The 21,092-nt window shown below is 37.7% G+C and overlaps 1 protein-coding gene across 2 annotated transcripts in view; it reads right to left on the bottom strand.

The window, feature by feature from the left end:
- Window positions 1–8,310: 8,310 nt before the first annotated feature.
- The window catches only part of LOC107665072 (sulfhydryl oxidase 1-like), a 45,254-nt gene continuing 32,472 nt past the window's right edge, over window positions 8,311–21,092 (bottom strand). For both annotated transcript variants that reach the window (XM_016455827.1, XM_016455826.1), the window contains exons 9-12: window positions 18,747–18,869; window positions 17,351–17,489; window positions 14,824–15,000; window positions 8,311–9,471 (exon numbers count right to left, since the gene is read on the bottom strand). In XM_016455827.1, coding sequence (XP_016311313.1) covers window positions 8,573–9,471; window positions 14,824–15,000; window positions 17,351–17,489; window positions 18,747–18,869 — 1,338 coding nt within the window. In that variant the 3' untranslated portion in view covers window positions 8,311–8,572. The remainder of the gene's footprint in view (window positions 9,472–14,823; window positions 15,001–17,350; window positions 17,490–18,746; window positions 18,870–21,092) is intronic.

Genomic DNA, 21,092 nt, shown 5'->3' with positions numbered 1-21,092 from the left:
AATGCCAAATTTCAGAACACCAATTAATAATAAATGAAAAGCAATAATAATCTAAATCCTTCCACTTGAGACTGGAGGCACACAAAGTAACATCCAATACAGATAAAATCGTCTCGTTTATACACAGCGCATTCCAATCCCTGATTATCTTGCTTGCCTGATGTAAAAAAAAAAAAAAAAAAAGTGTATAAAATTATAAATCATGGACAGCTATGTTACAGGGGTATGTAAATAAAAGTCCGATTATCTCAAGTTTTAAACAACGCAACCCCGTCCACAGTCTTGCTTAATGGCTCCAGTGTAATTTAGTTAAATGAAAGTGATCATCAAGCTGATTAAATGGTGGCAAACACAGCAGCCCTCAAGCTTCACCAGAGTCCCTCTGCATGGGCCAATGGTGGACACGGGAATTATCCTGGGCCACGCTTTTGATTTTCATTTTGATTATGGCGAGGAGTTATTATGCAGATTATTCAATTACGCTGATGGTCAAGTGAAAATGTGAATTTAGTCTTGCTTAAACAGAACAGAGGAGCAAATGCTCTTAATGCTCAATGTTTTGCCACACGATTAAATACATGAATCCACGTACAGTGGACGCGTTTTCACGAGCGCGCAGCTCTTTTTCAGTTTAAGGCACTATAAAATGCACTAAAGGGCACCTGTCCGAGGAATGAGAGACCTGTGCACTATAATTCAGCGATAGGGTGCGACTCCCGCTGACCCGAGCACCTTTAATTACTGCCAGTATTTCACATTATCCGCATTCTGACACCACGAGCTGCTGCTCCATCATATCAGTAAAATACAGGTCTCTGAACGCGATCATTAAGAGATCAGATTTCAACCCCTTAACCTCCTCCTGTGAGGCCATTGAGCTTATACTTGGACAAATTCATGTGAATATTACAACTATACTGAAAGTAAAATTAGGATCGTGTCATTATAATCAAATAAAGCATCCGTACGAAACACAATCCGTTTAAATAATTATAAATGGGTGAAATAACTATCATAAATGAACTATTCCCTCCGGTGAGAGTAGTTGAAGAATGTAGAAAAATATGTAGCTATTTACCTATAAAGATGTATTTTATTTTGCTTATAGTTTAGCCTATAACGTGATTTATAATGCTAAATAGATTCATCTAAATCAGAAAGTTCATTTGATAAATAGAATCCACTCAAATATCTCTAAATCCATATCTTAAAAAAAGAAAAAAGGAGGAAAAGAAAAGAAAGAAAGAAAGAAAAAGAATGTCTAATCAGATGGGGAGAGTTTCCAGTGTACACAAAAATTGCACAAAATGGGATAGTGTATAGGCTAATGTTTCTATTTGTTGTTTTGACCTAAAATCTTAATACTAAATTACATTACTAGAAATAGTGATGACATAATTATGCACAACATTTAAAACGTCCATGTTTACAACCCACCTCCGGAGTGAGGCAGATTCTGATAACCGCTCTCTTTGTACTTGTCTGTAATTTACACCATTTAAGCAGAAGCTGCCAATCTCTAAAGTTTAATTTGTTGCACACAAATACGAGAATTTTGTTCTTATGCTGACAAACACAGTTATAAACACAGTTACAAACAAATAATTCTCACTCTCCCATGCTGACTAATAGCCTTCCTGTCAAATGCTGTTTGTTCAAATAAAACATTTCAGACAGTTTCATGCGCAGAAACATCTTCATCGAATACGACACGAAAATAAAAAATGTTTGCGCGCTAAAAGAAGCACATCACGTCTCAGAGAGCGTCATGCAAACCTACCGACCGTCGCGTGGCATGTACATTTCCACGCTCACTACGCAAGCTGGACAGCGCTCGAGCGCACAGGAAGTCGATATAGAATTTTCGTTACACAAATACAAAGAAAGACTACAGAAACGTTACCTGTCTACATCAGTCTGGTGGTTTCTATTCCTCGAAAAGAGTAAATAAAGGCTGGGACGTCAATGTCAGAAGCCGTTCCCCCATTTTCCCTGCAAAGGAAAGACAGAAACAGACCTCAAGAGAGGGCAACAGAGAAAATTAAATTGCACTTGGGGGCAAATTCTATTAGGGAATAGTTATTGTCTCTTGACAGGTCCTGTCCATTTACGTAATTAGTTGAAGTACGAGGTTCGGCATTGTTTAATCAGAATCAGAATTGAAAGAGGACCACAAATCTTTGGTTATGTAGTATTGACTTGTTCTTGTTGGTTCCAAAAACACTACCAAAACAAAAGGAGATACTAAGAACCTTTAAAAAAATAATTTAACCTGTCTAAAGGCCTAGACAATATAATGTAATCTGTTTATGTTTTTTTCCTTCTTATTTAACCTTTCAACCAGATTTGGGGGGCTTATATAAAAAATCTTCATCGAATACGACACGAAAATAAAAAATGTTTGCGCGCTAAAAGAAGCACATCACGTCTCAGAGAGCGTCATGCAAACCTACCGACCGTCGCGTGGCATGTACATTTCCACGCTCACTACGCAAGCTGGACAGCGCTCGAGCGCACAGGAAGTCGATATAGAATTTTCGTTACACAAATACAAAGAAAGACTACAGAAACGTTACCTGTCTACATCAGTCTGGTGGTTTCTATTCCTCGAAAAGAGTAAATAAAGGCTGGGACGTCAATGTCAGAAGCCGTTCCCCCATTTTCCCTGCAAAGGAAAGACAGAAACAGACCTCAAGAGAGGGCAACAGAGAAAATTAAATTGCACTTGGGGGCAAATTCTATTAGGGAATAGTTATTGTCTCTTGACAGGTCCTGTCCATTTACGTAATTAGTTGAAGTACGAGGTTCGGCATTGTTTAATCAGAATCAGAATTCAGGTTTATTGGCTTAGTAAGTTACACTTAGGAGACATTGGTGGGAAGCTTCAAAAATGACAGTTAACATGCTATATCAGTCAGATATACAAGAAATTGTATACTGACAATATATATTCAATATATACATCTAGTAGTCAGTATGCAATATACAAAGCACAATACAATATAGGCATACAATACAATAAAATGCATGTTTAATGGTGTACTGGATGATTGTGTAATTGTACAAATGGAATCAAATAGTAAATCTGAAGCATGCAAAACTTAAAAAGTAAACAATGACCCTCCAAAACAATGCAAGGCCATTGTAGACCAGGTCAGAGATAATACATTATAATTGTCTAATACATTATAATTGGCTAAGGGGTAGATCCTGCTTAGGTTAGAAATTCAATTAAAGGCGACGGTGTTTCACCTTAAGCTTACCATTAAACCATGAAGGATCTCCTGTAATGTTTTTACTTGCTTCAGCAATCGATACCTTTATTTATGTGTATTTAAGTGGGCTCCCATGAAGTGTAGTGATTCTGAACTTATGCATGATTTTTATTGTGTTATTCAATTGAATAAAATACCCTAAAGTGCACATCTAATAGTATAATTAGATATGCACTGAATAATACTAATGTACACCATGCACGTCTATCTAGGTCTAATTGTTTGTTTGTTTTCTGATAACATGAATGCACTTTGTAATTGGTATTTATATAGAGCCTAATATTTGTTACATGACACTATAATGTTGAATGAATATAGTTCACCTAAAAATGAATATTTGCTGAAAAATGTCTCACCTTCAGGCCATCCAAGATGTAGATGAGTTTGTTTCTTCATAGAAAAAGATTTGGAGAAATGTAGCATTACATCACTTGCACCAGTGGATCCTCTGCAGTGAATGGGTGCCGTCAGAATGTGCTTCGTGAAAGATGTTTTTAACTTCAAACCTTTGCTTCTGGCTTAATAATAAGAGTCCTCTATCCATAATATTGATTCCTCCAGAAAAAGCTGTCTTGTCTGATTCAGGAGAGAAATATGCACAGATCAAGCACTGTTTATTAGCAGTAACAATCCAAAATCGTTTTAACCAAATATGTTGGTAGATTTTTGATACGAGAGGACAACAGGCGATGGATTTTTAGAGGAAGCATTATTATGGATTATGGACTGTTATTTTGGCCAGGAGTGATGGTTTAAAGTTTAAAAACACCTTAAAGACTTGTTTTTCTCAAATGCAGATTTTCACTTCACAAAGATGTTAATTGATGGACTGGAATCATGTGGTTTATTTCATATGGATTATTATAATGTTTTTATGGATTATTATAATGCTTTTTTTTTTTTACTTTCATTCTGACTGCACCAATTCATTGCAGAGGATCCATTGGTGAGCAAGTGATGTAATGATAAATTTATCCACATCTGTTCTGATGAAGAAACAAACTCATCTTCATCTTAGATGGTCTGTGGGTGAGTATACATTTTTAGCAGATTTTCATTTTTGGTAGAAACTATTCCTTTAATTATTACCAGTAAGTTTATCCAGACCAAATAATTAACCTGCTTCTTATTTACAAAATCTTAAACTGAGGTGACTTAAGACAGACTGGGGTAAAAGAGAAGGGCATTTAGCTAGTAATATGTAATTGGTTGAACAACACTGATGAACATCTTTGAAACATCTTCATGGAGATTACATTTCCGGTGTTTGCTGACAAGACTGTTCATTCTGCTTCATTAATGCATGTTGATGGACATGCTCTGGAAGCCATCCAAACTCATCTTATTGACATCTTATTGAGAAGAATGTAAGCTTTCAGGATAGAGGTTAGACTTACGCTGATCTCAGACAACCTTTTTCACTTTATTCTGCAGTCTGTATATGAAGACCAGTCACACTGATCTCAAGTCAGCAGATCCACAGCCACTGACAAGAAGCTGTGCATATATCTACTTGCTTTCATATGGCATTGGATCAAAAGACGATAATGTAATATACCTGAACAGGATGTATCTTTAATGTTTCAGCATCACGGTGCTCCTGTGTGCAAAGTACACTCTAAAAAAATGCTGGGTTAGATACAACCCATGCAGCGCTGGGTAAAATATGGACAAACCCAGCGATTGGGTTGTTTTCAACCAACAGTTGGGTTAAATGTTTAACCCAATCGCTGGGTTTGCCCATATTTTACCCAGCGCTGGGTTGTGTTTAACCCAGCATTTTTTTAGAGTGTAAGATTTATAAAGAAATTATTTACTGAGCGAAATTTGACTGACCTTCACAAAATCCAAACCTGAAATCCTCGGGGATGAATTGGAACAGTGAATGTAATCTAACATCACTTCCTCACCTTACTGATGTTACACTCTAAAAAATGCTGGGTTAAATACAACCCAGTGAAAATTGTTGCGTTTATAATTTTGTTCAGTGTATATATATATATATATATATATATATATATATTATATTTTTGTAAAATTTAATACACAAATAATATTAAGATACAATATAAACATTATAAATATATAATCAAATATATAAAATTCTAATTCTGAATAATACAATTATTATTAACATTATTTATAATATAATATAATATAATACACCTTCCCTCAAGTGCAACTGGTAACTATAGTAAGGGCTTGATTAGCATGTTGTGCCTCCTCTCGCTTGTCAGCAGTCCATCCGTCCATTCTGACTGACAGCATTAAAGCTGGGAATGAGTGCTGCATCTCAAAATATGTATTATGTACAAGGGGAGGAATGCCGGTAGTAAAATGAGATTAATCTGACCTGTTTGGCTCCTGCTTTAGGGCTAAATGTAGCATTCAGGGGTCAGAGTATAAATGAGCTACAATAACAGAACCATATATTAACCCTTTTCCTCTCTTCACAGAATTAATTCACTCTCACTGTGCATACACACTCACACACCCGGTGTACATCTATGGCAGAAGCTTTATTATTATTAAAATCAGAGTGGTATGACAGCAGAGGTATCAAACCTGTCCAGCATTTTAATACCAGTATGCGATAGGCCATAAACATGCAAAGTACATGTTGGAGGGCCTCAGCAATAAAACCCAGCATTGTCTAATTTATGGAACACAACACTAGCAACACAAGGTGATGTTTTACCCTTGCTTTCTGCTGCTTTTGGTTGGGGGCTGGGAATGTTGCTTTTGTTCCATTGTTCTCATGGCACACAAACAGGTCCCTCACTCAGGTCTGGCAGGGAATAGGAAGTGTATTATGTGTTATAAAGTCTGATTTGTACATAGAAACACTAGCAAGGATGGACAGAGAATCCATGACTTTATTGTGTACTACTCACCAGTGTATGCGCAAAGTTGCTGGGATGTACAAAGCTCTGCCAATTCAAAACAGTTAGATATAATATACAGGGCAATCTACATAAAATAATAATAATAAATTAAATAAAAATTAAACTCCAATAAACTGAAAATAGCACAGCTCACTTAAATAGGTCTTATAGTGACAGTTTACACCCAAAAAAATAAATGTCTATGTTTTGAACATGTTGTCTTTACAATTAAAAAGTCAAATGGAATCCAGTGCTGTTCTTCAAAATATCTTATGTTCCAGATAAAAGCAAGTCATACAGGTCTGGAATGACATGAGGGTGAGTAAATGATGATTTTTGGGTGAACTGTCCCTTTAAATGCAGCTAGTACATTTTTTGATCATCTGATGTATACTCATCCTCTTTGTCCTCTGCTAGAAGCCTTGAACTTCAGAGCTTTCCTTTTCAACAGTTTTCAAAACGCTGTCAACACAAAGGTTTATACAGTACATCTAGTAAAGGAAAAAATGGGACAAGCAGATAGAGATGTGGGACAAAAGTACAGAGCTCAGATTTCCACGAAAACCCTAAAGCTCAAGATCAAGCGATGGTGTCCTTCAAATGAGCCTGTAATCTGGAACACTTCAAACCCTTGTCTTCCAGCGCTCCTCTTCAGATCCTCTCTCCCTGGGGTCACCACCCCCTCCCGGGCAGAGCCAACTTCCAAGTGTGTGAGGGAAGAGGCCTTGAAAGCCGATTGCGTTTTAATAAAGTTTATTATCGGTGGGGGCTAATCCCCGTGGTAATCTCCCGCAGACCCAAAGGAAAGCAGGATTACTCACTTGCTATAATCCCAATGAAATTGTTAGGATTTAGCTAGCAAAACAGACCAGATGGCAACAGGCTTGTTCTTCCACCCGTGGGCCCGCTCACCCCTTTCCAGACCACTCCTCACCCCAGACACCCTTAATCACAACACATGAGCTATTCATTAAGACAAACATACACGACACTGATAGGGTGAGCGATGCTCAGGCTTCAGAAATGATACAATGGAGAAAGATGTTATAGTCAAGGTATATCATGAATGGAACATAGTCAAGTTTACAGTGTTTTACAGAGGTTTGATTGAGAAATGAGTAAAATCTTCGGGAATGGTCTAAAACTAAAACAATAGGCATCATACACTTACTGACTTTGTAAATGGCCACAGAGAAAATTGTGAATCATGACATGATGAAACCAAATGTTTTCTAAAATTGACCCAAAATATGTTTGAAATCCTCCAAATTGAAGGAATTATAATAAGAAGCTATCATACACTACGTGATTTTCTGAGTGCCAAAAGTATAGGCAGACAGGCCCTGAACTTTTGCAACTAGCAATTTCAGACTGCAAATTGGGCCAAAAATTTGCACAAAAAACAAAAAACAAAAAAAAAGTAGTGCAGTTTATTCCTGCCTTTATTTTTTCAAGTGACTGTCAGTCTACAGTCAGGTTAGTTTGGGCTGCACACCAACTACAGGTTACAAGACACTGGAAATGTAAAAAGTTGTAAAAACAAAACAAAACACAACACAAAAGACATCTCAAAACATGGCAGAAGTTTTAAGAGTTTTAAAAACAATACAAGAAAGATGTTTTTAGAAAAAATAATTTTAATCAGATTTTACCTAGCAAAGCATTCCATTTCAGTACGAATATTTAGTTCTTGCTTATCTAATGGGCAAAAACCATAATGTCTGTGATTCTTATTGTTTCAGGTACTTGTATAGAGTTGCTCTGCGGTGCAAATTCACATCTTAAAATATTTTTGTGAAAAAATCTAATATTGAATCAGAAAGGCACAGGCAGTAAAATCACGGTGAAATTAAAAGAATTAAACACACAGATATTTTAATTATGATAACCACGGTAAGAGTTAATTGGGTTCCAAATTCCAAAAAATATGCATTTAATTATTTTACTTAAAAAAAGGTCATGTTAAAGATGCTATGTTATTGTGATAAAGTATTTCTTAAATCTTAATTTTGTTTTACGGAAATTATACAAAATGGTTGGTGCTTTTATGAATGCAATAAAATGTTTTAGAATTCTTTGATGAGTGGTCATATAAAAATTTGTTTTTGTACGATAAACAAATAAAATACATCAATTACGATTATAATTTTTCCATCACTAGATGCTTAAAAAAAAAAAAAACTCACTGGAGTTAAAAAAAAAAAAAAACAGACCACAAGCAGCCCTTCACAGACAAGTGTAGGGTCTGTAAAACCAAATTAATTACCATCAAATTAAAAACAGTTCTTTGTAAACTCTCGATTTCTGTGCATCAATACTTTGGCGCTGAAGCTGACGGTTTCTCTAGTAGCCACAGATTGTAAGAGTTGGTCATTCCTGCTAAAAAGTAAAAGTTTGCACTGGAGCGATGCTCTAGGGCAGAGACACTTTAGCACGTCGCAGCTTTTTCCTCAGTTTGAAATACAGGTACATGGCGAGCAGACACATGGTGGAGAGGAGATACAGCAGGACACACAGGCTCACATCCAGCCTGGAGAATCCCACGCTGAGCAGGGACATCCAGCGCTTGCTTTGGGGTCTGGGGTACGGCTCTATCCCGACCCCAGCACCGAGGTTCTCTTCCTGGCTTCCCAGGTCTCGCTTCACCCTCCAGCCTCCCTCAAACTGGAGGTCTTCCACATCCTCCTCCTTCTTCAGACTCCTCTGTCGCACTATGCCAGACATGGCTGCAGCTCGGAGGGCTTTGGCTTTATAGTGTTGGTTGACAAATAAATCCAGGTCTACTATGTCTTCCTGGGGCTCCCGTAATTTCATTCCCACAATTTTTGGTTTGTGTTGGGACTGTGGCCGCTGTGGCTTCTCCCAAGGTGCCTGGTTATCAGCCTTGTCTGCTTCAGCCGCCCCCATTCTGTCTAACCCCGCAGGGTACGGCTCACCAGCTTGCTCCTCCAGTGCTGGTTCTTCCTCCTCCTCCTCCTCCTCCTCCTCCTCCTCCTGCTGCTCTTCTTCTTGAGGCTCTTCGGCAGGGTGGCTGTCCAGAACCTCTCGAGCTCTCCTTTCCGCCCCGCGTCCGGCTTCTTTCTCCATCCGAGCTGCCGTGAGTCGGTTTCTCTGATAGATGAGAGCCTGGGTCTCGTCCTGCAGGTAGTCTGTTAGAATGTGAGCTGAAGAAAAGTAGTTTCGGAGGAAGGTCAGCACCTCTTCTTGGTTCCAGCTGTGCTCACCGGTCTTCTTTAAACCATGACAGCTAGGACACAACTCCGGAGACGGCCACTGAATCTTAGGGAAATGGGGGTCCTCGCTGAGTTCTCCTGTGTGGGATAAGAAAAACAGCTGTCAGGGGGAGTTTCATAATTTCATAAACAGTCAAAAAAGGAGTGTTATAAACCAGATCAACCATAAATCAAAGGGCGAGTTTTGACAATGAACAACTAAATCACAACTGCCACTGAAGTCATGTTATGTACATAATATTGCTTTTTTCAAGAACATGTTCGAGTCTTATTAAAAATATATGTGTGTGTATGTATGAAATTATATTTTGTATGAAGAAAATTAAGCCTATTTTAACAAAAACGAAATCCCATCCTCATTACAGTAAAAAAAAAAAAAAAACAAGTATATAAAAAATTATATATATACTGTATATATATATATATATAGATATAGAAATAAATGGCTAAGTATTTACTGTATACATCATGGATATTTTTTGTACAACTCTTAATTTATTCTGGTTTAGATAAAAGACCATTTTGTTTCTACTACAGGAAAATTAAAATAATAATTAAAATAATAAGAATCAAATGAGAATTGGAATTGGAATAAAAAATCCAAAGTACATTTTCTGCTTGTATTAAAAAAGGGGAAAATGGGCTTAATTGTTATGAAAATAATTTCACACTGCAAAAGCTTAAAAAGGCTTCATTTATACATAATATAAATAATATTTATATTAAATGTATTATATATTTACATTTAAATGTGACCTGGACATGTTTTCATGAGATTCACCTGCTTAGGCTTAAAACAGGCTTAAACCCATTTTAAAAAGATTAATTATTTAACTTGGTGTTAAGTTAAGTGGGAAAAGCCCAAAGGACACGTTAATCAATTCTGAGTTGACAGCTTAACAAAACCTGGAGAAGAACACTTTTCTCAGAAAAAGTTTTATAAAAGTATCTGAAAACAGTATTTTGTAGATTCAAATCTGTATGACAAAACTGATTCTGCATATCAGAAAATAAATAAGAAAAACTAAGTTAGACTAGTAAAAAAAAAAAAAAAGGCTGAGTATCTGCTGAATTTCTGCTGCAATTCCTCTTCCTGTCATTCAAAAATCAGAATTTTGCCTAACCTTGAGGTGCTGTGTGAACCGTGTGTGTGTGTGCGTGTGACAGGTCTAAAGACATGATCAATAGACCTGTGGGCTCTCCCAGAGGGAGGATCGTGAAGATAATAGATGAGGTTGGGGTGAACAAGACACCCCTCCCCATCCACACACACACACACACACACACACACACTGGCCTCTTCTCTTCACACCCCCTATGAACATGCCACCATCTCCAAATTGAATATGAAAGCCAGCACCTCTAGGCTGCAGCTCTCCCTCTAATGAATTACTATTTTTTCCCCCTCAGATGTTTTCCTTTCCTCCCTACCCCCAAACGCCACCCCAGACGGAGGCATCCGCTAATAAATTGCTTGTGGCGGATGTCACGGGGTGGCCGGGACACTACAAGAGGTGGCAGCAGCATTTAGTTTACATCCCTCCCCCGATCTCTTACGTAGATTAATCTGATGTATATATGCATGTGTGGATGTACTCTGCATACCACACTTTACATAAGAGATACATCAATTTTACTATGTGTCTACGGGAACCCAGGGGTCTTTATGCATGGCTCTGTGACAGCACTCATATCTGGCTGTGATGCAATGCCTATGAAGATCTTACTTTTAATCATGGAGCCCTTCAGCACAAAGGTGACTTCAGCTGTAGCATTGTTAACATCGATACAAAGCTTGCCGGGGCGGTGCATTAATATTCATGCGTGTGAATAGAGAAGGAGCCGTCACGCGGGACAGGTTCTGGTAAACAGGAATGAATGTGAGTGCCGATGGGTGGGCAGGGCTTCTGTGTTCAGATGAAGGGAGGATTGGAGGACTGACTAAACGAATGCAAAACAAACACAGTGTTGGGGAGTAATTAGTTACATGTAGTGGAAATGTAACGTTACATTTTGTTACAGCTACTGAGAAAAAAGGTCACACTTTATTTTAAGGTGTCCTTGTTCTAGTGTAATTATACATTTAAGCACTGAGTAATATTATAAAAGGACACCTTAAAATAAAGTGTAATTAAGTTAGTTACTTATGAAAATGGTTATGATTACAAAGGGGGTTACATCTGAATATTTTCACACACATACAGATTTGATTGATTTCTTTCCCAAATTGCACTGACTGCTCTAAAATATGAGACACCAATGTTTCAGGAGTTTAGGACACAGAATAGGACACAATGCTTATTCGATAACTGTTCTATCTTCTATTTGGGTTTATGTATATGCTTTATTTTTTAAGATTGACTGTTTTTTTCCTATAGGCATTGTTAGATGCCAGTGTTTCCTGTCATAGCTATACAAAGATTTGATTTTAAAAACAGTATAATAGCTATTAAACTTTAAATCTTATGATTTTAAATCTGTATTTAACCTCAGAATGATCTCAAAGTAAAAAGAGGTTTTAAAGTATGGTGGCTGTGCTTTAAAATTGAATTATTATAATTCAATATAATATATATGATTTTGAAAGTCTGACAGTAGTCAGTGTTGAGTACTACTGTAAGGTTAACTCTGCCTGCTTTAAATGTTACAAAAAGATTAAGAGTTGAAAACATTCATTAGAAATTTAGAGAAGTAATCAAATGCAACTAGTTACATTAATAGAGTAATTGAAATAGTTACACTAATTACATTTTAAATAGGGTAACTGTAATCTGTACCAATTACATTTCCAAAGTAACCTTCCCAACACTGAACAAAGATATAGGCTAATCTTCTCCTAGGCATTTTCAAGAGAACCAGTGCACAAGACAGAGGAAGAAAGAGGGAACAATAGTTATGTTTAGAATGCCATACTACCATACTCATTTTTTTTGTATGCAAAAATGCAATGAATATCAGTATAAAAGCAATGTACACTGGATGAAAAATGTCACAATGGAAATACCTGACTTGACCTGCCATTTCCAGTGTGACAAATGCACAAAATCAACCGTGATTTTTTTTAAATTGCTATTGGGTATACTTAGCATAGCCATAAGTATTAATGGTAACACAAATTCACTATTAACAAAGATTTTTTCCCTCAAACTCCTAATTAATGCATATTGATAGTAAGATAGTAAAGGTATTGTAAAGTGTTAAGGGATCTGGAATACAATCATGCAGAATAAGGCATCAATATGTGCAATATAAGTACTAATAAACAGCCAATATTAGTAACATGCATGCTAATAAGCAACTAGTTAACAGTGAATAGTGTTCCATAATCTAAAGTGTTACAATCTACTTGTGGGTAGGCTTTTTCACTTGAGCCAGTATGCAACCACCTAAGAACAACCTAGCAACCACACAGCAACACATTAAAAAACACCCTAGCAATCACCAACCATATATTGAAGCCACTCAATAAAAACCTCTCTGAACACCTTATCAACACATAGTAATGCCCTAGCAACTACACAGAACACTGCAGCATTGTGTTATTTTATAATTTGTTCCTTAATTTTGGCAGACGGATCAAATAATGATTTTAGGTCAAAGAAAAATTTAAAAAACAAAAACATTTGTTTCTGAGAAAACTAATTAGCAGCACTTGCTAAATTAAACAAGCAATGTTGCTAGGTCATGTGCTGAATACTGCATACTATTTCTCATACCATTTAAAAAAAATTATAGTCAGTATACATCACAGTATGCAATAAGCCAGGACAGAAGTGAGTGGGCAAATAAAGAAGCTCACAAAGGTAAACTTATTTGTCTTCCTTCTGTAGACCTCTCCTCCCTCGACAAGTGGCAGCAGTGCTGGGCTGAGTTTGTTGCCTGGGCCTTTATGCCAGTTAAATTAATTGTGCAGCAGTGATACTAATAGGCCACTATTCATGCCTGGTTAGCTCTGTGTGTGCGAGGTGGGAGGGAACTACTAAAGAGGCTCACGATCAGGAGGAGGAGGGTCCATCTTGGGAACCGAGAGGAATAAAGGGTGTCGGAGGCAAAGGAGGAGGAGGGGAGAGTGCCACCCACCTCACACACACACACACACACACACACACACACACACACACAGAAACACACACGTTGTGTTAGCTACTTGGGACAGAGATTACAAAGCAGAGGGAGGCTTGATGCTGGCGGCGTGGCGTGTGCCACCTGCTGTCCCGGCCGTCTGGGGAATAGAGGGCCGCGTGCCCCAGGCAGGAGACACTGTTGCTGTATCAATTGTCAAGCGGCTGGAATGACTCTCCTGGGACATGAGAGACAGTGAGACCTAATCAGCAGAAGTGACGGGGGACCAGGGGACACAGAAGAGCCATAGGGGGACACGCATGGGGGACTTTTGTCCAATTATTTATGACTTCGTGGCTGGTAAAAAGGGACAGACGCTAAAGAGGCAGGCGACATCAAAAGGATGACAAACAAATGAATTAAGCAAGTGTGAAGAGAGGCAACTAACTCCCTTTATGGCTCTTATGCATAACAGCTAGGCAAGCTGACAAGTAGTCAGAAAGATAACTAAGATTTTTATTTATGAAATGTCAAATATGTTCACTTTTACTAGGGAATTAGAACTAAAAACTGTAAGATTACAAAACACAATGTTCCTACCTGAATAATAAATGAGCATAATTTCAAAAATAAAATAAAATGGGGATCAACAGAAGGTGTGAGAAATAGAAAAAGGGATGGATGTAACTGGACAGAGAAAGAAATAGAGAGATAGACGGATAGAAGAGAACAGGACAGCTGGTGTCTGCCCAGAGGATCGCCGAATTAAAGGGATTTAAAGGGAAGAAGCTGCACTGGTGCTCTGGAGAGGGGAAAAAAACTCCTGGTGTGCTCTCTTCTTTTCTCCTACTTGAACTATGAACAGGAGTGACAGGACTGAATAATATCCTTGGATTATTATGGCCCCCAGAAGTATTTGGACACACTCAAAAAAAGCCATACCAAGTGGCATTTATTGTACAGAAATATACTGCAAACAAACCTTTCAAGAAAACGGTTTACTAGATTTTTAAGTGGTAGGTATACTGTTTAAAATGTAGACAAAAAATATTGTGGCACTTTCTGGTCACATGAACATACGTCCATACTTATTGTGGTTACTCTGTTAGGACGCCTGTGTGAACTTGAGGGGAATTGACTTCACACTTCCACAAAAAGTCACTCTTACACCACCAACTGTTTAAAAGTAATTGCAAAAATTTATCAGAAAAGTGCTTTTAGTACAGTAAATGTAAAAGTATGCTTTTCCAATTTTAAGTGGAGAAAAAAAACCACTATGCAAATACTTTTTGGGGCCACTGTATACACGTTAAGTGTTAGTCATATGTGTTTTAACACTTAACATTTATTTACACTGAAAATACTAACCTGCCAGACGGTTGTTGACCCGGTTGTGGCGAGACCAAAGCCAAAGGACAGCGGTGGACAGCGAGGTCACGTGATCCATGCTCTCTTGGGCCATACTTTCAAAGTGAGTTGCACATGGCCTGCACCCGAAAAAACTGCTGACATAACTTCTCATCGCCTGCAACACTTCCTGAGGGTCTGAGATCAAGAGAGAAAGAGAAGAAAGTAAAGAGGAAATGGTCAAAAAAAGGAAGTTTAAAAAAAGAATGAAAGTGACATTGCAAGAAAAGAAGCACTGCCAACTTCCAGCGTATGAAATATGTCAAACTATTAATATATTACAATATCATGCATTAATAATAATAATAAATACATTTTATTTGATAATATTATATACATATGTGATATTACAGTAATTTAATAACTTATTGGAGCATAAATAATGAAAAAGTTCTAATAAGGCATAATTCTACAATAACGGCTTCATAAAAAATATATTAAAGTACATAATACCATAATATTTGACCTTCTGTGTATCTTCACAAGCAAATAGTTAAATATTGGTTAAAAATGGATGAAAATCCATCAGTAATCTATCCAATAATGTAGTAACCTGTTAATTCAGACACACAACATTCCACTAACTAACCAGCCTCTGGGCCCCAGATTAATTTACACTAATTCTTGAGTATCTATTGTCTCAAACACAACACATTCTGAGGACAAGTCACTGCAGTTACCAGGAGAGGTAGACAGGTCAGTTTTGACCCCGAATACTCTTTTAGTGTTGTGGTTAGTACACTTCTTTCTTTCTGTGTTTAGCTGGTGGACATAATCCAGAGCATTGCCAGTGGACAGATGGACACCCCGTCTCTGGCCTTCCATCTGCAGGTTACGTGACCCCCCTCCACCCGCTCACACAAACACAAACACGCATCCACACACAGATGCCCCCTCCGCTTCTCTTCCGTCCCACTGTAAACTGCTGGATTAAGTGTGAGTGGAGAAGCTGTGTTCACTGGGTCTTATATTAACCCTTCAGATTCCAATAATCTAAACAAATCCCTCTTTTCTACCTACACACAATTACTTTTCCAGCAGCAAAACAAGGCCTAAGAATAACAGCGACACACTGGTTTCCTGGAACATGACACTCTTGTGTATATTTGCATGGGGCAAAGATGGATTTTTCAACAAAAAGCACTATAAACATGCTAGAGGAATGCACAGACGGCCACACACAGCCCAGTACAGATGCATGTCGGCCTTCTTTACACAATAGACAGGGCTCATCCATCTCAAAAGGGCCTTGAAGGTTGTGACATAGGGCAGCTGATGGCAGCTCTTAAGGTCAACAACAGGCCAAGATGGGCCACAGAATTCAGTCTGAGCTTCATTAGACCACTTACAGTACACAAGTCTGAAATATGTAAGGTCTATAGCAGAAACACACACACACACACACACACACACACACACACACACACAAAATCAAAGATCAACAAATCAGACTGTGCGACCTGATGTTTCATTGATTTGTTCTTCTCAGCACATTGCATTTCTAAAATATCATGTTGCTTTTTAAAAGCCGGAAATCATTCAAACGTCATGAAGTCAAAATTGATATTTTTTTACTTTAATACATTCACATTTACATTTATGCATTTGGCAGATGCTTTTAAACAAATCATTACATTGCGTTCATGATATACATTTAATCAGTTTCCTGGGAATCAAACCAACGATGTTGGTGCGCTCTACTGAGCTACAGGAACACTGTTTCTTACACTAGTGCGTTTTTGTTTTAAAATGCATAACTTTTGCTACGGTTATGCCTGCCGTTTACACTACTTCGGCGTTTTCGACACTTGAAAATAGAGACTTTCAAAAAAAAAAAGCAGACCCCATTTTAGTTTGAAAACTCGAGAGGTTGCGTTTCAGTGTAAACGGACCAAAACGGAGAACTTTGAAAATGATGGCGTGGCTGCCCACATTCACTCAGCGTATCCTTGATGACCATGCAAACAAATAACATCATGCTCATTGTTTTACCTGCATGTATGGTCACGTGACATGCATTTTTGGTTGTGTAGTGTGGACGGAGATCGTTTCTGAAACATAGTGAAAACGCCAGTGTAGACGAGGATCGTTTTCATTTTAAAATGCCTTCGTAAAACGAAAACGCATTCGTATAAACAGGACCTTATTGGAGACATCAGTGCATATTACGGCAAAGAAAATTCTTTCATCAAAAGTATTAAACAACCTTCCTTTTTGACCATGTTTAGTTTCACAGCTGACTGCAAATTCTGGTATAGAACAGACACTTTTCACATTAATATTAATTCCCAATGGATAAAATTAAGTCTTGCCGCTTTTTTCTCATTTAATACTCTGTTTCACTCGGATATATATCATATTATAGAAGAAATATGGGTGGCGAATGCCATTTCATTACCACAAGGTTGTAGGTTCACGTCAAGAAAAGAAGGGAGCATTTACTACATAACTAACAGTCTAGTTAAGGTGCTGTGCACACTAATAGTACCTGGGCTGGACATTTCTTTAGCCTGCACCGTGAGCACATGGAAGAGGGTCCAAACAGCGCAGGGGTATCCACGGAAATGGGCTTGAGATCCCTGGCAGCCCACCCACTGTACACCCTCAGGCAACACTGCGTCACTCGTCTAAAAGCACACACACATACAAACATGCAGTCTCAATTGACTTGCGTTTCACTTAAACAACAAGAATCAATTGAAGTCAATCAATTTTCCTTTCAGTCACTCTTCAAATGAAGTGAGGTGGATACTGCAGTTGAAACAGGTATGGCTGTTATAAGAAATAAAACCTGTTCAGGGATCATTTTCAATCAAATTGCCATTCATGCATAATTAAAAGCCCATATCAAACAGCATTAAACTCTTTGGCCCGTTTTGGAATTAATCCAGATCTCCCATTGGTCAGTCTCCTGTGCAGAGTCACTCAGCAGCTGATTGGTGGGTGTGTCTATAAGAGGCGATTATCTTGATGACACCAGCCCTTTTCCTTATGGGACACCTTCCTACTTCCTCATTGATTCATTGATTGGGTGGCTAAAAGCTAATGATGTCATGTCACTAACTGCTTCTGTGTATGTTTGTGTGTAGCCATGCAAGCTTCAGTATTATGACAGCATCATAAAATCTTGTTCAATCAAAAATGAAAATTCTGTCATTTACTCTCTTTGACTTACTTTCTTCACAAAAGAAGATATTTAAAAAAACGTCTCAGTGTCTTTTGTCCATATAATGAAAGTCAGTGGAGTCCAATGTGTTTTGGACCCCATTGACTTTCATCGTATGGGCAAAAACAGTTGAAACATTCTTCCAAATAGCTTGTGTTCTGCATTATTCTGCAGGCTGGATATGATATTGAATGCCATTGCTTGAAATGGTGCTTGCAATGACTTAAATAGGTCGAATATACGTTTTAATAAATTTAAATGAGTGACAGCATCCCAATACACTGACCTCATGACCCAAGTCTAAGTGGAGAAATGCTTACGTCAAGGTATTGACAAACTCAGGTACCTTTTCAAATAAATGCGGTACTTTGCTATATCAAATGTCTGGTTGTCAAAATTCTCATTTATCATTTCTAATATCATTTATAGTCAAAATTTAAAAAATTATGAAAAACAAAAAACATAAGCTCTTTCTGAGATAAATGAGTGACAGCATCCCAATACACTGACCTCATGACCCAAGTCTAAGTGGAGAAATGCTTACGTCAAGGTATTGACAAACTCAGGTACCTTTTCAAATAAATGCGGTACTTTGCTATATCAAATGTCTGGTTGTCAAAATTCTCATTTATCATTTATAGTCAAAATTAAAAAAATTATGAAAAACAAAAAACATAAGCTCTTTCTGAGATATTCTGCTCAGGTAAGCTTGTCTAACCTGCACAGTGTTGTCCAGGACATCTCTAAAATCACTGTATTTGATCTCCAACCCCTTCTGTTGTTGTAACCAGCTGTCCACCGTGTTCAGTGCACTCTTTACAGATGGACGACCTGGGAAATACTACACAAACAAAACAAGCACATAATCACATACACAGTCAAACACTTGTGTTTGGGACCAGGCTAGGCTAAAACATCTCATTATTTACATAAGTCCTTTTAAACCTAATAAATGTGACAGCTATTTCTGCAGCACCAGTAGCTGTTGTCAAATGGTGAGATCACTAGATTCGCTAATGTGCTACTAGAAGACGCTAAGTGACAGTGAAAATGCACACTGCAATGCTCTGAAGATTTACAGTCAGGGAAAGCAGTGAGAAAATGCCCCTTTAAAGATGAATATATATTTATCACAGTTTCAGGACACATTAGCCATTATAAAATGTTGGTAATAATAATAATAATAATAATAATACATTACTATTAGTATTGTGATTATTATTATTATTCATTACACTTTAAACATTAAAAATATAACAACAACAACAATAATAATAATAATAATTATTATTATTATTGCTATTATTATTTATTAGGCAATCATTCTTGATTATTATTTCTTGTTAAAATATATTGTGTTCATTGTTTCTTTGGTTTAAAACAGCTTCAAATAATGTATTATTTACTAATAATGTTCATCATCATCATTATTATTATTTCATGACACATTAACAATTAAAAATATAAATATTCCATGACCAATTAATCAATTATTATTATATTAAAATTTGCTTTTTTAAATGAAAAAAAAAAAAAACAAAGAACACAAATAACAACATAGAATGAATTAATGAGTTAAAATATTTAAATATTACGTTTTCATTGTTCTTTAGTACTAAAAAGCAATGCGGAATTTGCTATTGGTAAACATGCTTCTTTCTTATACCAGTGCAAATTTAATAGTGTTAAAGAATGTGTTTGTGTGGAAGTCTCTGGAAGCGCAGTGAAGTAATGACCAGCCTGAGCCATGTGGCACGAGGGAATGGACAGATTCAATGGCTCTGGACGGATGCCAGTGCTGACCTTACAATTCTGTGTCTGAGCTGGGGCCACAAAGCCAACGCTAACACTCCGTCACAGCCCCATAAACACAGTCACATTAGTGCAGGCCAAGGCCTGTGTGTGTGTGTGTTTGTGGGGAGGCTCCACAGGATCCCAGAGGTGCACCTTTCTTTGATTTGTGCTCTTACGTCTTTTCAATTTTCCTGTGGCCATCTGTTCAGCATGGTGCGGCCTTCTATTCATCACCCTCTAACAGGATCTCTATTAAAACGCAGCTCACTTAAAAAGGCCTTGCGGAGATTTACTTAACCCCAACGCCCCACTCCATTCTGATTTGTTTCCTTAATCTGGGAGATTCGGCCATTGAGAACGCAGCCAAGGCGGAAAGCTAATCAGAGCTGCAGGTGGGAAAAGGAGAAAGTCTCTAGTCTAGTCCTTCTCTGAGCGTGTGTGTGTCATTGAATAGATCTGTGTGCTGGTCTGGCCTCTAACTAGTGTGAAAAGCTCATTACCAGGCCTGGGTGTTGAAGAGAGTAATCTGGGATTGCTCATACAAAAGGCATTGTGCAAAACTAGGTGAAAACTCTGTTCTGAATCGCTGCAAATCAAAACAACAAAGGCGATGTGAATAACTCTCAGGGGTTCTGGCAGCTAGTGAATGAAAGGCCGTGAAATCATACTGTGAGGTCTGTTTAAGAGTTGCAAGAAAAAGTAAACAGACAAATCATGATAGACTCTATATTTGAGCTGGTTTACACTGTAAAGGAGAACTAAAAGTGTGATTTGAAAAAAGACAAGAATGCTGTGAACTGGCTCACACATTTTGATATACACTCCTCAAAGTATTTAGACACTCGGGCAAGACTTGTACTACATATAGAGTTGCTTTCGACAACGAAAATTATGACTAAATATCGTCGTCAACGACCCTTTATCACGTGACGAAAACGAGACGCAACGTAAATGCTGGTCATGTGACGATGACTATAATTAAATGTATAATGCAGTATTGTTGACGAATAAAAATGAGACTAAATGTGGTTTACAAAATAAAAACTATGCTAAAATGTCTCTTCATTTTCGTTGACCAAAACGAGACGAAACGAAATGTTATAACGTTATTTCGTCTCGTTATTATTATTATTTTGCAGTATTTCTGTTTCCTGTGTCTCGCTTCAGAGGCTGCATCAGGTCACACTGCGCTAGTGTTGGGTCGTTCTTGAACGATTCGTTCATTTTGAACGAATCTTTAATGTGACTCGGGAAGAACGAGTCGTCTCGG

This window comes from Sinocyclocheilus anshuiensis, unplaced genomic scaffold (assembly GCF_001515605.1).
Source record: "Sinocyclocheilus anshuiensis isolate Anshui unplaced genomic scaffold, SAMN03320099.WGS_v1.1 scaffold555, whole genome shotgun sequence".
In the NCBI taxonomy this organism is placed as follows: domain Eukaryota; kingdom Metazoa; phylum Chordata; class Actinopteri; order Cypriniformes; family Cyprinidae; genus Sinocyclocheilus; species Sinocyclocheilus anshuiensis.
This window is presented reverse-complemented; position numbering and strand designations above follow the sequence as displayed.